Genomic DNA, 18,057 nt, shown 5'->3' on the forward strand with positions numbered 1-18,057 from the left:
TAACAATTCTAAATTGATTTTCTTGTAAATCCTATAAGAAAATTTAATGAAAGAGATTTGACGTTGTACTTACAAGCATGACGTCAAATACGGAAAAGCGACAATTTTCGGTAAATAATCGGAAATATAAAATTAAATAGCAAAAAATCTAGCGAGAACACATATCAATTTTTTTACATAATTAATTTGTAAATCACCTTTACTTTACGTACAGAAAATGTTGTTAGATTCGTCTAAGTTGTTAAAAAGTTATTTACAATATCTTTAAATAACTTCAATTCGAAAATGAAGAAAAAAATGCTCATTTTCCTATATATTTCATTAGAAAAGCGTCAAAACAGCACAAAAAAACAATACTAAGTTTGAAGCGGCTTTGCATGAAAATAATTTAGGCAAAGTTAATAATTTTTTTATATAATAAAGTTTAAATGCTAACAAACGAATTGACAAATTTTCAGGGTATGTTTTCTCGTGAGATTTTTTAGGGGGTAAACCCGCGACCCACCTTAACTGTATATTTGATTCATACATGTATTTCTACTTTTATAGTTTGGGAATGGTTTTCTAACATTTTTATTATTCCATAAATTTTTTAAGTTATTCATTACCCATTTCATACTTTAAAGAAAATTATTTATAAGCACATGTACTTAACATAAGTCATACATTTGATAAACCAGTACATGTTTGGATCTTTTTACCAACAATTAAGGGACAGCCAGTCTAAATTGTCCATGAATGTAAATACATGTATAATATGAACTATATGATTTCTGATGTATTCTGTTGTTGACAGAGAAGCCAGCCAGAGATCCAGTGTCAGGCAGTGGATGCTATATATAAACTGATCAGCTGTAACAACAGGTAATTAGTCTTACCACTGGCATTCAGGCCAAGCATTCCATTTTAGGAGATACTCACAATTTTTAGCAGTTGAAAAGGCAAACCTTGATATCTTGTGGATTTCTGACAGACGAATACTACGTGTGTAGCTCAATCAGATTTTGTGATTTATTCAATCAACATACCATTTTTTAAGGCGTCGAGCTAATGCTCGAGAGCCTTCTAGCGATCGTCTGGATTGGCAATCATCCAAATTCATTGCATAAGTATAAATTTGCTTAATCAAGAATTGGCAGATGAATACAATCAGGTGTAAAAATTCACTAAATATTAAATATTATTTTAGTTTATCGCTTACATTTTAATTGGAGAGCGTGCCCGAAATTTGCGATGTAAATTTATTTGTTATCGGGCACGGTCTCCAAAATAAATGTAAGCGATAAACGCATCTAGTGATTTTGTTGCTAAAAATAAACACGATAATGTAGTTGGTCTGGTCGAGCATTTTAGATAGCACGTGTTGTGGATTTGTTTGTAAACAACCGTACCATAGGGAATCTTGTTTCAAACGGGAATTGAAATAAATAAAAGTATGTTTTGTTATTATAATAGGAACATACTGTTAATGTATTCAAATCATGAACTTGTGAAAATTGTTTAAAAAAAAATAATTTATTTTTGAACTTTGAAATTTCTTCGAATTTTGTAACAATAATGAGTTATTGAATTGTAAAAGCACAAATACCTATTTTATAAGAAAATAAACTTATTTTTGTTTTTAAAGCAGCACAAAACATAATTCATATACTTCTCTATTCTATGTCTAAAATTATTTGAAATACGAAGTCACTATTAAATTAACAGAAATTCAAGTTATTGATATCATTCTATATAAAAGAAAATGTCTGTTCGACACCTTTGTGGCCGTTCCGGCCTTTGATTCTAGTATATAAGTAGGGTGATTTCACCATGCATCGGACAGCTTTGGGTTTTTCCCTTTGTTCATGCATCAAATATCGTCCAAATATAAACAAAACTTGTTTTAAAAGTTCCAGGTTTTCCCCATGCTTAATTATTGGAGAAATAATTGTGAAATTGTAAAAAATGTAGAAAATAAAAAGCAAATTAATGAAGTGTTGAACTATTTCACCATGGATCGGACAATATTCACCAAGCATCGGACAGCTATATAGTAGAGATTTAAAATAACATTTTCTGGTTTTAATGCAAAAATACAATGGTTCGGAAAAATAAATTCATTCAATTGCTATTCAGATTTCTTTTAATGTAAATCCTCAAATCTACATATAGGAATTTAGACTAGTGTTTCTGTTTAAAGGAATATTTATCATGAGGGGTTCTTTATCGTGCCAGCTCCTACAGGAACTTTGGACTAAAAAGGCTGTGTCCGTAGAACTCGAATTTTAAGTGGTCTGAGGAAAATGTTTGTATCAATTATTTTTTAAATATTTTTTTTACTTCACATTTAAAGTATATCACAAGGAATGGGCACATAATCTCCTTATTATTAGAAGAAATCATGCACTGAAAGCTGTCCGATGCATGGTTAATTTGTGTCCGATCCATGGTGAAATGAACATGAAAAATGACCTTGACATTAATTGTTCAAATTTCTTGGACTTATTTTAATCAAATTTTGCTTTAAAACTTACTTCTTTCTAATTATTTTACGCAGAGAATGCATTTTCACTAATTCACAATCAAATGCACAACATTCAAATAATGCTTTAGTGCAAAATCTTCATAACTATATTTTCAATGATGGCATATTTGACGTCATTTAACGATGCCTATATTGCTATTTCTTTGACAAAGAGAATGTCAAATTCTTAATAATGATAAAGTTCATTAGTTCTAATTCAGGAATATACGAAACAACACATGAGCGCATGCACGTTTTTTGTATATTTATAACCAAAGTTTTCCGATCCAAGGTATCTGTCCAATGCATGCTTAACTCTTCCTACTGTGATAAGCATGATCAATAGCAAATATCTCTCTGAGTAAACTGTTATAATTGTGTATCTCAATGAAGAAAGTTTAGGGTTCCTTCTGTATTTAATAATTATGATATCACACAAGTAGATGAGATATTATTTTTAATCTAACATTTTTCAATAGAATATTAGCAATATTAATATTAAGATTTTTTTAGATATATTAAATTCCAGCTTTTACTGTATCAAGAAATTACCCTGAAATAAGTTTATGTTCTGATTTTTACGGATCCTAAGTATGTACATGGCTGCATTTAAAAATAGAATATACAGGAAATTACAGTGTTTTGTTGTAAAAAAAAATTTTCTTAAAATAAAATTTGATTTTTAATGGTTCAATAGAAGAACAGCTGACTAACTGGATTCCTGTTTTAGGTTTGTGAAGGCGTTCAGTGACGCCTCAGTCCTTGAAGTTCTGTGTGAGATCCTAGAGGTGGCCGACGAACGAGAGGTCTGTTGTCTTCTCTTGAATCTACAGTATAAATGTTTTCATGAAAACATTCCTTGTATAGTGTAATTGTGTACTAACTTTAAACTTGAAAGCAAGTTAGTGATAAGATGTTCAGACTGATCGTTATTCATTATTTTGAGATGGAGAGAGAGAACAACTATTTAAAAGTTGTGATGCATTAACATGTGATGGTTTTTTTCTTCTTCTTCACAGACACTGTATGGAACAGGGAGAGCACTAAATATCATCTGTAAAAAATCCAAAAGGTATGTGATCCTGTATTGATTAAATCAGTTGGTTATAAGGGTGGTGCACTAGATAGTTAAACAAATTGCTTTACCGATTCCTCTATCTGTTTGCAATATCTTTGTACTGCTGTTTAGGTTAAGCTACTGGTACTCCAGTGAAGATGCATTGAAGCTTATATTAAACTGGAATCATAACTGTCGCTCATTTTCAATTTTAAACAAGATTCTCACAACATATTCTAATGCACTAAAAATGCTTTCTGTGCATGAAATGGATTTTTGTTTCAGACACATAGTTTAGATGATAATTTTTTGGACCTTATGAAGTTAGAGAGGTCTGACATTTGCCATAAAATGTACTTGTTTTAAAAGTTATCTTTACAGAAATTAAAAGTGTTGTACTTTTTCATAAAAAGAATATAATAGGTTTTTAGTATAAAATTCAGTTTTAAAAAAAATTGATACAATTGGTAGATTACATCATTATATTTAGCATTTTGACTGTAGATGCCTTTACTACTCTGACTTTTATTGTGCATGATGAATGAAGAACACTGAAGGCGCATGCATCTAAATGTCGGGTTTGGAGTCATAGTAATTCTGTACTTAGATGAGTTTACTTTTGGTCTTGATGGTTATTGATATTTTAGCCATAATTATTCTTTTTTTTCATCACATATTTTGAGCAACATAAAGTCTTCCGTGCAAAGCTTTCCCCACTCATTGATCTGAATGTTGAAGCTGGGTATTATCTATGAAAAAGTTTCCAATTCTTTAATTTGTGAGAGTTTTTAGGTATCCAAGTAATATAGTGGACACTGGACTCGCTTCTCATTGGGTATGGTGGTTGCCATTTTGGACCTGTGGCTTCTCTTTTGGTACTATGGCTTCCTCCCACATCAATGACCCCTTTGCGCTAACATCCATGCCAACAAGAGATATTAATATAAGTTTTAGAAATAGTTTATCAATCATTGTAAAAATAAAATCAAGTTCAGATTTTACCATATTTATGACACAGTTCAAATCCTGGATGACTACTTGGAAATAACATACTAACCTTCTCTTGAATATAATGGCGTGTTTACCTATGATATTGAAGATGAAGCAAGTTAAACATGAAAAAGCATGAAATAGCTTGAAATGAATTTACTTGAATGTTTTTGAGATATGGATTTTGCATGAAATATACACTTGGCTTTATATTTAAATGCCACAATAAAGATGAAAACATACTTGGGTCGAAAGATTTTGTTATTTAGGGGAGTGATGTGGCAAGAACATGTAGGTCTGCTCTTTTTGCATTTACATGAGTGGAAAATTTCCTAACAAAATTAAATTGAAAAGTTCAGAATTGCTTACCATTTTACACAAAATTATGTTTGAGTATTTCTGAAACTTAGAGAAGTCAAAGTAGTATGTGTTGGTGGGGTGTGGACCATGTGTTTGGGAAATATATGTAAACCTATGCACCCAAAATTGGCCGGAGTACCTATGCACCTGCCTAAATTATTGCTTAAAGATATTCATCTGTGACAGCAGTGCTTTGTCATTTATTAACAATAATAATTTTAAAAATATATGCACTAAAGCTTTTCAAGCCCGACATATTTATGAGTGGTTTAGGTTATCAAAACAGATGTTTGTAAATCAAATCCATATTTAAAAAAACAAGAAAATTCCCAGTCAGTCGTAATAAGATTAATTGATTGTCGTCAAAAGGTTTTTTTGTGTCAATTTAAATGTATGCTAAACTTCACCCTAGCTTTACCAATGATGATTCGATAGAGACATTCCAAGAACATTTTGATAACCCCTCTAATATATTGATATTCATGATTAATTTGTATTTTGATTTGTGTTGTTGTGTCTCTTTTGCATATTCATCTTTTAATTAACCCATTTAAGGTTCTCCAATCCTCAGCCTCAAAGTATTTTTTTTCATTACAAAAATTTTATCCTTCAAACTTTATAAATGAAATAAAATAGAAAGAATTTATTTATAGTATCCATGCATTTTACGAAGTTATTGCAATTTTGGCTACAGCGGATATAATGGAATAAATATACAAGCTTTGATCAATTTTTTAAAAGAGGATTGTACCGTTGCATCGATGGCTGAAACTCCTGTACTTTGTGTAGTTGGTCTCTGCGGAGCCACTAAGCCAAGCAGGTCGTTGAAAAGCTGATATTAACACTACAAAACTAATTAAAATTTGTCTATATAAAAGGCAGATTTATGGTACATATGGAAATGTTCCGGATAATTTAGATTTATTGAACATAGCTGAGGATCAGTGATTGTTAAGAAACTACTGCGTAACAATAAATTTTATTCCAGTTTTGTTTGTGTAAGTAGAAATGGACCAGACTTAGAGATATGTAATTGTGTGACTATTTGATACATATCAAAATACTATGAACTTTTAAACTTTCTGGTCAATTTTATACTTTCATTTTTTGAGTATTTTCTGAAACAAAATACGGAAATGAAGTCATTTTTTGAAATTTTTACAATGCTAACAAATTTCAACATCGCATGCTATTAGCTGACAGGGAATAAGAGTCCAAATTCCCAAGACAGTCCTCATCTGTACAAGATGATAATACTGTACAATTCAGGACAAGGCATTGTGAAGTTGATTGTGGTTACACAGTAAATTGATACATGCCCTACCCTCGGCCTGCTTTGGGTTGGTTACCAGGCACTGCAGTAGCTACCTGCACTCATTTCTGGCTCTAACAGATCATTGCAAATTTCCGAAACTTCATTTTCTCATCATAGCTCATCGCTTCCTCATCATAGCTCATCGCTTCCTCATCATTTCCTTCTCTCTTCTTTTGATAAAGGATTGTTTTTTTTTACAAATTTGTTTAGTATGTGCCGATACCGGAAAAACCACGTCCGTCTTCCGGGACAACAAGATTCAGTCATCAATGTTATAACACAATCACGTTCACAACTACCTGTCTCTACCAAGAAGTGGTAAGTGTGAACGCTGACGGGGCCGGCTTCACTCTCTGTAGTCTCTCTGTCACTAATGTAGATAATAGTCAGACTCTGAACAAGCTCGGGCTTGAATGATGCTACAGCTACCCACAGCCCCTCTTATACAGCTTTGTAAATGAAACACATATTGAAAACTTGACTGGTTAGAGTGGTCTTGCATGATGATTAGCAATGGTAGAGCCATCTAGCAATGGTCATTCTTGCTTGCTCCTGCATTTTCAGTAGGGTAGAACATTCCTAGAGTCCTTTTTTATTCAGAGTGTATTCTTCAATGTTTACATATTTTTGTTTTATTTATTTGTTTGCAGTGCTTCTGATATTGTGTACCACTTCAAAGTCTGTCATTTAATTGCGGCATCACTGGAACGCACCACCGACCTCGAGGCTTGCCGAGCTCTCCTGGAGTTTCTTGTGACACTAGTGGATAAAAATGGGTAGGATTGACAGGAAAATAATATTATGTACATAAAGGTCTCTTTGATTGCTGTATCTGCACCAATATGCTTAAAAGTGTCTAGCTAACAGAGGATAGAAAGAGTTTATGCTTAAAAAAGATATACCGTATTTTTCCGACGATTAGTCGGTATTTTTTTCTTTTAAGCAGAGCACCCGACTTATCGTCTTGATCGACTTGTCTAAGGCTTGAGGTCAGAAAATTGTTAAAAATATTATTAAAAATCTTGGTTTTAATCATCTTGAGTTGGCTGTGTGCTTGAAAATTATGTTGTTGAATTCATTGTTCATCTTTAATAATTATCATTTTCACCCATCTGTTAACACTAGAATACATAATAATAACAGTTATTAAAAAATGCTGTCAAATGCTGTTTTGCACATCACGCGATATCTGGAATTGTTTACAATGCAGGCAACTTTGTAAATGTTGCCGGTATTTGAAAATATGATGCATAAAGTACAAAGTGTAATTGTTTAATTTTTAATCATTAATAATTTTTGGTAGCAATATTGGGGACATCATGGCATCATTCACTGATAATGTTACTGCATTTTTATACGCCATTTTGAAGTGATAAGATAGACGTATCGTCTGAATCGACGTATCGTAGGATTTTGTTAAAATTTTTGCTAAAAATGAGCAATTCGACTAGTCGTCTGCATCGACATTCGTCGGGAAAATACAGTATGTACTTTGGAGAAGAGAAACTGTAATATAATGGTACATTTAATTAATGACTCTAATAGAAGATGTCATCTAAACTTTTATAGGTCAAATTGGCCAAACTCTTAGGACAATAAAACAGTTGCTTTAAAATTCACTTACCACTCATTTTAACACCACAAGTCTTTAAAATCTGTGCAGTAAAGTAGTACATGTACATGTAATGGCAAATCTTGTCTGATACTGAAACATTCATATTCTACCTGTAAATGAATATAAATATATGTTTCAATTCTTAAAGCTGAACACCGCTCGTAAATAGGCACTGTCCGCCATATTTCTCTTTAATCACTGCTGTCCTTACAACCCTTATATAAGGGACAGACCTCTAAACAGTTCAAAATACTTTGCTGTAGAAGTCTCACCTGTGTGGACGTACATTTTGTCTCGCCGTGTTACTCGGTCGCGATGAAATTATCAAATGTTACGGACCTTTTTGGAGCCAGGAGAATACTAACATCAAATAAATTGGTCAATGCATTATTTACGAACAGAAAATGAAGATAAGAAAAAAATGCATAAAATCTAAAGACCACAAAAGGAATACTACATGTCGGCCACGAGGTTCAGGTGTGCAATCGGGTGTAACGAAATCGAAGGGTTTATATACCAGGTATCTGTGTGACGGTGCCTATTTACGAGCGGTGTTCAGCTTTAACATGTAAAATATTTTACTTCACAATTAGGATGTGATGTGATACAGAAAATGTTTTCAATGCTTAACTGATTATGATGGAGGAACAATCTTTTTAGTGACATAGGAAATGATATCTATGAAATTGTGAACATTATTGTATTTGAAAATTATGTTTATTAAACGGTCTTGAGTTAGATTAAATGACCCTTCAGATTGTTTATTAAAGATGCATGTATGTTAACACTTCAGTATACCCAGAACACATTTTTTTCTTCCTAAAGAAAACAAGAACCACTTCACAATGAAAAACTTGCCAAAGTTGTTGTTTCCAAGATGGATTCGTTCTTCAAAGATGATGTGGTGAGTTCACAGTGTACTCTAATATGACCATAGTTACAAAATAACTCAAGAGAAATCTTTTTCTGGAACAAAATTTATTTGGCACGTTGTGTTGTATAAATCACAGTGTTTAAAGTTTTATATTTCTAATCACTATATTAACATGGTGGATCATTGAGTAAAGGTCTTTAGATTTTTGCTTTCATAGTAAGTTCTATGTCCCATGGATTTTTTGTTCAGAAAGTTAAGCACAATTTTACATTAGCACAGCCTTATGCATTTTCAAGCAAGTGTCAAACAACTCCATATCACAGTTAATGGCCTGTAATGCTTGGGTTCCTGCGATTATTCACTGACTTCTGTACATCTGACAGAAGTTCTCAGTCTCTGGTTGGGCCATTCTATCAATGACCAGTCTTCTGGTAGGGGACTCTGGGAGAACGGTCACTCCCTCCCCAGGGGAAGTCTGGAGGATCAGGTTAGACAACTCCAGAACCCTGGACCAGACCTTCCTCCTGTAACACTTGACCATGTACTGGTATCCCTCAATCACTGAGAGTCGCAGTAGGTATTGGCGCTGAAATTCATTCTGCCCAGTCACTGAGGCCTGGAACAATCTCTGGTCAAGTTCCTTTTGAATGCTTTCTGAATTAAACAGAAAAAGGTTGCCATATGAATTATATGTCCTCAACCAGAATAACCTACAGGTCACTAATAAAAGTCATGCAACCTATTTCAACTAGAAGTTATATCCACTTCATTTTACCAGCGTTTACATGCAAAATATGATAATAAAAGTTAAAAGTATTGGTTCTGATAGCTTCAGTTTTCATACAAGGGAATTGGTTGACAATTCATCAAATAATTTTTTGGAAAAACTTATCCTTTTTGTGTAACACACATTCCAAATTTACAAGTCTTGATTTAAAAAAAAATTCATCTAATTCTTAAATATGCTTTGTCCTTGCCTTTGATTCAGGACAGTTTGCTTCAATTATAAAACTTCCTTACAAAATCTTTATACTCTCAAAGAGAGATATGTTGATATCGAATTATACAGACTTTTCAACAGGTTTTGCTTTATACAAATAGTTCTTTAAGAAAGCCACAAAGTTCCTTATATTATTTACAAAGATCTAATTAATTTTCCCTGACTTTTAAGCCTACCATGAAATTAAGTTCTGTATTCTTTCAAAAATACATGTATTAGACGTTTCCTACCTAAATGTTGAATTCTGCTGATTGCCTCATCATGGATACACAGCAAGGCCTTCAGTTGTTTGGCATTCTCCATTGTGTCCATGTGTGTGTGGGAGAGTTCCAGTTTGTCTGAGGGTAGGGTAGTGTGTTCACCTCAGGGTTGGGACCAAGACTGAGCCATCCTGAAGTGTGTTCCATTATAAGTAGTCCTGAACCCGGCTTCACTCACTTCCAAGCACTGCTTAAGAGTTAAAATACTGCACTGATAGAGATCTAATCCAAGGGACTTAATTTAAATTCAGGGTAAAGGGGGAGTAATAAATGGAGTTATTTATTCCATGTGAAGGACCCATGTGAAGATATGACAAAAGAAGAAATCAGAATTGTTTTTGGGATTTGTATAAAAGCACTCAAAATAAATAGCAATTTTGATAGGCTTTGTATAGGGGCTATTTACCTCCTGAAGTTAATTACTGCAATTATCACCACATTGAGTTTCTTAGAATAGGGGTCATTTGTGTGGGATTTACAGGTAAGATGTTTGTTCACCTGTTGAGTGCTGTAATCACACAGTCGGGGATCAACAGGTAAACAAAGGGCCAGGTTAACAGGTGAAGCAACATCCATTGTCTTGGGGGAGTGCTAGGCTTTGTTTTGAGCGTGGAGACAACTGTGTATTGTTTGTCTGCCCCATTTCCAGCTCTGTTCAATTAGGGCTGTTGCAGGTATTCAAGGGGCTCTGAAAGTGCAATAAATTAATTTTCACACTATGGTTAGAAATAAAAATTAAGAATATTCAGACCAAATGACAGTAATTGAATTTCTTGACATCTGACTATTATTTTTAAGCTGCATGTATTTGATTTCTGAAATAATTGAATTTATTTATATTGATTTCAATTAAATATTTGATGTAATGAAAGTTCTAGTAACCTTAAAAGTATGAAATTATACTGGCATGCAACCATGCATGTTCTAGCTGAGTACCATTTTCACCTATGCAGTTTAAAACACATAAAATTATATACAAGAAATGATGTAACAATGCACTGGCGAGAAGTAGTCGCAAACCAGTATCATAATTATATTAAAAAAAAGTTGAACTAGCTTAGGATATAGAGTTGAGGTTGATTGGGATACTTACTGGTGAAGATCATGGAAGGTGGTTTTTCCAGGGCACTAATTTACTTACATTTAACCAGTTCTCCCTAACCTAACATATTTAGGAGTGTTAATTGAAATTTTTTTTATACCACTGCATCAAATTGTGGTGTTTTTCTTACTTAATTGGTGGACTTTTTTTTAGTGCATTGCAAGTGGAGTGCGATACTGTGAAAATTTATGCAAGGAGAACCGAAAGAAGAAGACATTCCTGCTGGAACAAGGAGTTGTGGTTATTCTGAAAAGGTAGGTTATGGTTCTTAACCCCCCCCCCCCCCCCCCCCCCCCCCCTCAACACCTCCATCCTGCAGGAAAAAAAACCAAAATAGAAAAAAAAACCAAGAAGTTTTATTTTTTTTTAAATGTATGCATATCATTTTATTTTACTTGATGCAATAATTCAAGGTTTATTTTTAATCCTCAAAGGACATTGTATCAAACTTAAGGATTTATTGCAACGATTTTTAAATGTCAAAAAAGTTATTTAATTAATCCAATAATTGACAAACAAGGTCATGATTTACACCAAAGTCTTGAAGCACATATACATAAAAAACTGTATTTGTATGGTTTTATTGTTGGATGATTGAAAATGAACATGACATTTTGTGTGTTAGGGCCATTAAGCAAGAGAGGTTGAGTGTGGAGACGTGCAGGAGATGTGAGTGGCTGATGAACCACCTGGTGGTGCAGGTCCCCATCTCCCGGGCCCTCAACAACCAGCCCATCCACCCACGCAGGTCAGGGGCCCCGCACCAAAGGTAGGTCACCACCACTAGACTGGGAGGGGGATTATTGGTGAAGTCACTATCACTAGACTGGGAGGGGGTGATAGTGAAACCTGTACCTGCCTACAAAATCAAACATTGTAATATCATCGATATCAGTGCATGGTAACACATGCATACAGGAAAGGGTTTTCATTATAGAAGAAGTAGTTTTCATTATTTGTGAATTATGGTTGATGAGAAACACTGATAAAAAGAAAGGGTCTTCATTTTATAAAATGGGTTTAAAAAGGTCTTGTATTCTTTTTCTTGTTCAACTCATTTGACAAAGATAGATGTTTGTTGACCATTTCATAGGTTGGTTCCAAACATAAATTGGATCCAGAACAAACGCAATGTCATCCTGGAGATTCAAGTGCCGCGAGCAAGAGACGCTCCTGTAAAACTCACTCCTAACAGTTTCATGTTCAGGTAAGGAAGATATGAAGATGTCAATTGATTTTACAGCTATTACAAAAATATTGAATGTCTTATTTATAATGATTTCTTACTGCATTTCTTTGAATTTTTTTGTATATGTTTTATAGAACTGTTGTGGAAGATACTTTATACGAGGCAATGTATGAACTATATAGTAAAATTGTCCCAAGTGGTTGTTATGTGTCGGTTAATCGGTCAGAGGTTCAAGTCAAGTTGAAGAAAGAGGAGCCAGGGACTTGGCCACGCCTCCTCAAAGAGAAGACAAAGGTACGTGTACATGTACTGACATTCTGTTTATTATATGAACCAATGTATGCATTTTTGAATCAGAATGTCATTTAATTAAGAAATGAAATTTTACATGGCCTGCATTGGTCACAAGTTTCAGTATATAGGAAATGTCAAAGCATATATATACCCCCACTCCGAAGGATACTGTTTTACCCTTGTGTGTCTGTCTGTCCTTCTGTCTGTCTGTCCGTCCGTAACAAAAATTTCTGTCATATTTTTCTCAGCAACTGTTTATTGCAGATGCTTGAAATTTTAAAACACTATTTGTTTAGGCATGCCATATTGTGGTATATATTTTTGTACCAATTGGATGTCAACTTCATATGAAATGACTACTTTATTTATTTTTAGCCTAAATTTATAAACAAATTTCCGTGGAAGATTTCTCAGCATTTTTAGCCTAAATTTTCAAACAAATTTCCATAGAAGATTTCTCAGCAACTATTTATTGCAGATGCTTGAAATTTTAACACACTATTTGTTAAGGCATGCCATATTGTGGGATATATTTTTGTACCAAATCGGATGCCAACTTACTGTTAAATGTCGAATTTGCTTATTTTGATATTCACATCGGAGCAGGGGTATCACTAGTGAGCATCGGCTCACAGATATCTTGTTTTTTTTAGGCCAAATGATCTTAATGTATCAATGACATCCAAATAAGTTTTGTTTGAGAAAGAGCAGATTATCTATCACCCAATCATTTAAATTTTTATATGTATATAAATATTACTGTATTTAGGCGAGAGAAATTTAATTTTTAGTTTTACGGATTTTGTTGTAAAATATTTGGGTCGGAGGAGGAAAAAAAAAAAAATGGGCAACCTTTTATTAATCAAAATTACATATTATTTGCTTGAACTTATAATATTAAGTTTAATTTGTCCACTATCCACTGTGTACTTTGTGTTTGTTTCAAGATCATTGATATCAACCTTACTAAACTTGTTCAGGATAACATTTTCTTTGCTTTTCATAAAAACTTTTAAGCCAAACCATGCATGGCTGATCTCCATCTTAAATACTCAATGTTATAGAGACGCTTACACTTGATTTTAAAAGCTCCCTTTGTCAAACGTTTTGCAGATTTCAAATAAAATAAAGTAATTTTAAAACCAAGATCAGTCAAACTTGAAAATTCCGGAAACATTTCCGAAGATACGAATTTTTTTTCATTATTTTTTTTTTTTACAAAATCGAAAAAATTGGGTCGGCGGATCCGTAAAACTAAAAATTAAATTTCTCTCGCCTTAATTGTAGTTGAGTAGTACATGCATTTTACATATATACATGTAGTCAGTATATTTTCACACAATTTCAGTTTCTTATCGTTGCACTTAATTCATTTGGATGTTTTTCTGTTGTTTTAGTTTCCCAATATCAGAATAAACTATGACAAGTTTGCTGGCAGCTCATCAGAGGAAGATGTCTCAGATGAAGACAATCCATTTGTTCTAAAGAAAAGTAAGGGCAGACAGCAGTGTAACGTTAAATAAGAAGAATAAAGAAACATAATTTATTTTCACCTTGATATAACCTTTGCTTTTTTCATGACCACTTTCACATCACAAAAATACAATATGCAAACTTTATATCTAGCATTATTTGCCAGTAGAATCTTTTTAAATAGCAAAAATGACTGACACCTATAAAGAAAGTCAGACATTTACCCCATTTTCTCAAATTTTGTAACAATAGTTTTTGTTAATATATTAGTATTTTATAACCTTTGGAAACTTGGTTCAACTTGGTTAAATCACATTTTCACATAAACAGAAAAAATAAAGAAATTCCCTAAAGACATGAAGAAGCCTAAAGGGGCAGCTGTAGATGTTAAATACCAAGAGAGTGAAGAAGAGAGTGAAGAGGAGGAAGATAGTGAAGAGGCAGCGATGGGCTTCAGGACATCACTAGTGGATGACTATGACCCTTATGATGTGTTTGGAATGATGTCATGATGTTAGCTGTGATCGACTTATCGTGCCAGTATTTTAGAGATGCAGTAAGCAAAATTAAAGGCTTCCACATGTTTATCAGTGTAAAGGGTAAAAATTTTGGCAGATTTCTTGGTCTGCTCATACTAATGTGTTCAATTTAGAAGACTAATTAGATTGTCAATTACATGCTTATTGTTGAACTTTCACAATTGTCCATTAATATATAGTTTGATATATATTGCTTACATGCATCACATCATCAATACTTGTTAACCATTGTTATAGGACAAACAGCATACCACGAAACGCAGGGAAATTAATATCAGTAACAGCTGATAAACAAACAGAACAGAATTTATAAGCATTTATGTGGTTAAAAACTCTTATTTGTTATTTGAAATACTTTATTGTTTCAAGTTTTCTGACAATCTTTTGGCCAAGTAGCCTTGTTTTATTGAATATGTAAATCATGAAGAATGATCTGATTTTTAAAGATAGTTTTCGGGTTACCTGAGTCACTCAGGTGACCTATTGCTATGCCTTTTTGTCTGTCGGTTGTCGTTCATCTGTCGCAAACTTATGAGTATTTTAGGTTATTCTCATAAAATACGAGGCCAGTCTTAACCAACAAAAATTGAAAAATTAATGATTCTTAACATCATGGCCATAAATAATTGGAAGAACTGGGAAAATTGATTCAGATTTTTGAAATTCTCTTCTTTATTTCTTGGCATATAGCAGACTAAATAAGATGTTGAGTTAGTAAAAATCTGTACAAATCATGGCCCAAGGGGCAGGGGTTTGGTGGGGCCACAATGCGGGGTCAAATTTTTGCCTAGGAATATATTGAGAAAATCTTTAAAAATCTTCTCAAAAACCATTTGCCCAAAAAGCTTAAACTTGGTTGTAAGCATTATCAGGTAGTGTAGATTCAAGTTTGTTCAAATCATGATGGGGCCACATATGGGGGGGGGGGGGTGTTAAATTTTTGACATAGAGAAAAATCTTCTGGAAAAGCATTCAGTCCATAAAGCAGAAACATGTGTGAAAGCACAGGTTTTGCAGATTAAAGTTTTATAAAATCATGATTCCCTAGAGAAAAGTGGGGCCACAAAGTGGGGGGGGGGGGTGATTTTTATATAGGAATAGAGAAAAACTTTCTTACAAATGCTAAAACAACAAAAGGGGCTGGGTATTTACCATAAAAGTATGTAGATAAAAATCGGCAGAATTTTTTTGAAACTTTTTGAGCCAGATCTACTGTACTTAGTTGTCAAGATATTTTGATTTTGATACTGTTATGTTGATTTAATCAGAGTTATGGCTATTGTTGCTCAGGTGAGTGATGTGTCTCCCGGGCCTCTTGTTTAAGGTTAGAAGACACATTCCTCAATTTCAGATAACTTTTTCCAGGAATTTGTTAATGGTTTACTACTACTTTGACAAGCTTTCTTGCCAAAAATTAGGGTACCTTACCAGGCATTTCTGCAAAATACTAGAGTATGCAATATCCTATACAATCTTCTTGAAAATACACTTGAATTGCTGATATACATGTAAAAATAAATACATCTACAGCACAGCGAAATTTACTATATTAGAACAATATCTCCGCCGGGGCGGGGCTTTGAACTCACGTTCTCTAGAACCTATACGCTTTTGGCAGGAACGTGTCGTCTGACCTAAAAATGGCTTTATTATACTCAGGTGACCGTTAAAGCCCACGCGCCTCTTGTTTTAATGGCAAATGATATATATTTTTTTACTTTTGAACTGTTTATACTTTTGTAGTTACAACTGTTTATTATACGATATACAGAATGTATATTAAATTTTAACATCAACATTTGATTTTGTTATTTTTTGAATACCCTAAGCATCATTGTCCCACACTACGGTTAAAATGTACAGTAGACCATCATCTCGATTCCTGTCGTAGTTGTTTGAGAAAACTAGTGCGATGTAAGCTTTGTTGAAGGTTGAGGTTGATAATTCGATCGCAGTTGAGTTCATTTTTAATGCACATTATTCAAAATGGGTTCTTGATGTGATCAATTAGCTAAGGATAGGAGAGAGTAATGCGGACTCCGGGCCGTATCATTGGACGACGAGCATGCACAAAGCCAGGTCCAAAGTGTTGGAACTTCAAATATCCGAGGTAGCATAACATACCCTTGTCTTACGGTGGCTCGCTACACCTTGAAATATTTTCTCAAATCAGCAGAGTATTACTTGATTATGATAGATATCATAATGGATAAGAAGTATTTAAGTCAAATAGGTAAAAAATGTGCACCTTTCGATGAAAAATTACATTTTCGAAAATTTAATTCAGTAAACATTAACAAAAGCTCCAGGCCAATTCGAACTCATGATCTGCGGTTCAGAAGCCCAATACTTTAACCACTGAGCTACGACGAATCACGATATACAACCCAATCGAACGATATAAACAGTTTAACAAAACATTTAAATTGCAATCTTGTGTCTTAAAAAGTATGTCTTGGTGTAGTGAAGTACCTTAAAAAGGCATGGTTATAATGGCTGAACAGTTTGGTGATAATAAACCTTCAAACGTTAAAGCTGACGTAAATTAATAAAATTATTTGGTTGCCATATTAGTTTCGATAGCTCCTCAACTATCACTGGAGTATTTATACGGGTCGAGAAAGTTACTTACTGTTGGTTGCTTTCCAGTCGAGGCATTCAGGTTGCATGTACTTTTTCATGCATGGACTACACTGTATAAATATTTTTTGAATAAAAAAGGAAATAATAGAAGCAACAATCAATAAAATTCAACTGTATTTTTTGGAAGAATATCCAAGGAATCCGCATTATTTTGCACTGCTTGTGCTACCTTATTTCACGTGCACATCGAACACGTCCCGTTCATGCAGGATGCTTATCGTCTGCATCATACAGGGTGTCCCAGAATATCTGATACCATTTAAAATTCATATAAATTTTGTAATGTTTGACTAAAACATATAAATTGTGACTCCAAAAAAGTAAAATTGTTTAATATTTTCCCACAAAAACGTCTGGGAGAAAAACGTGCTTTTTATAGAATTACGATGTCACAGAATTGCATCATATTTCTTTGGTTGCATTGAATTTATTTCAAGATGAATCTGACAAGAGAACAGGCATCTTCTGTTTTAAAGGTGTATTTTCAAACACAGACTCCATATATGGTTGTACAAATTATAAAATAAGAATACCCTGGAGAAAAAACAACTCAACAGACAAAATTTTCTCTATATAGTGAGACGATTTTTGAAAACCGGATCCGTACAGTGGTCGTTGCGAGGAATTTTACTCATCCTATTGACGTTGTCATTGATGGAGGGACGTCATTTTGACGCGCTCTCTTTTTTGTTGTGTTTTTAAAATCAATGCCCAATTTGTGAAAAACTTAAGAATGTTCGTGAAATTTGTTGACTGAAAATTTACATCATATACAGTTATGGAAATGTCTTTCATTTTCTGTAAAATTAATTTCATCAGAAGTTATTTAAAGATTAAATG

At 33.5% G+C, this 18,057-nt stretch overlaps 3 protein-coding genes across 4 annotated transcripts in view; 1 reads left to right on the forward strand and 2 right to left on the reverse strand.

The window, feature by feature from the left end:
* Positions 1–16,372, forward strand: part of LOC105336033 (putative ATP-dependent RNA helicase TDRD12) — a 38,370-nt gene extending 21,998 nt beyond the window's left edge. The window contains exons 41-53 of one of the 2 annotated variants that reach the window (XM_011440205.4): positions 797–864; positions 3,237–3,312; positions 3,526–3,578; positions 6,439–6,546; positions 6,879–7,004; positions 8,669–8,747; positions 11,233–11,333; positions 11,705–11,848; positions 12,173–12,286; positions 12,403–12,562; positions 13,960–14,053; positions 14,366–14,591; positions 14,812–16,372. In XM_011440205.4, coding sequence (XP_011438507.3) covers positions 797–864; positions 3,237–3,312; positions 3,526–3,578; positions 6,439–6,546; positions 6,879–7,004; positions 8,669–8,747; positions 11,233–11,333; positions 11,705–11,848; positions 12,173–12,286; positions 12,403–12,562; positions 13,960–14,053; positions 14,366–14,547 — 1,305 coding nt within the window. In that variant the 3' untranslated portion in view covers positions 14,548–14,591; positions 14,812–16,372. Of the gene's footprint in view, positions 1–796; positions 865–3,236; positions 3,313–3,525; positions 3,579–6,438; positions 6,547–6,878; positions 7,005–8,668; positions 8,748–11,232; positions 11,334–11,704; positions 11,849–12,172; positions 12,287–12,402; positions 12,563–13,959; positions 14,054–14,365; positions 14,761–14,811 lie in introns of those variants that run through there. The other variant, XM_011440206.4, reaches the window with a different exon arrangement.
* Positions 1–18,057, reverse strand: part of LOC105336028 (alanine--tRNA ligase, cytoplasmic) — a 609,144-nt gene that overhangs the window by 79,081 nt on the left and 512,006 nt on the right. The window lies entirely within an intron of this gene.
* On the reverse strand, positions 8,802–10,281 carry LOC105336032 (uncharacterized). The gene is made up of 2 exons (XM_011440203.4): positions 9,948–10,281; positions 8,802–9,371 (listed from the first exon to the last, which is right to left on the reverse strand). The coding sequence occupies exons 1-2, from the start codon at positions 10,027–10,029 to the stop codon at positions 9,076–9,078; spliced, it is 378 nt and encodes a 125-aa protein (XP_011438505.2). The 5' UTR covers positions 10,030–10,281; the 3' UTR covers positions 8,802–9,075.

This window comes from Magallana gigas, chromosome 3, assembly GCF_963853765.1.
Source record: "Magallana gigas chromosome 3, xbMagGiga1.1, whole genome shotgun sequence".
NCBI lineage: Eukaryota > Metazoa > Mollusca > Bivalvia > Ostreida > Ostreidae > Magallana > Magallana gigas.

What these genes read in the sequence shown, in the direction of transcription:
- LOC105336032 (XM_011440203.4), bottom strand. Translation starts at nt 10,029, where the DNA reads ATGGACACAATGGAGAATGCCAAACAACTGAAGGCCTTGCTGTGTATC. An exon ending in CAGCAGAATTCAACATTTAG is followed by an intron (nt 9,372 to 9,947) that starts GTAGGAAACGTC and finishes TGTTTAATTCAG; the next exon opens with AAAGCATTCAAAAGGAACTT.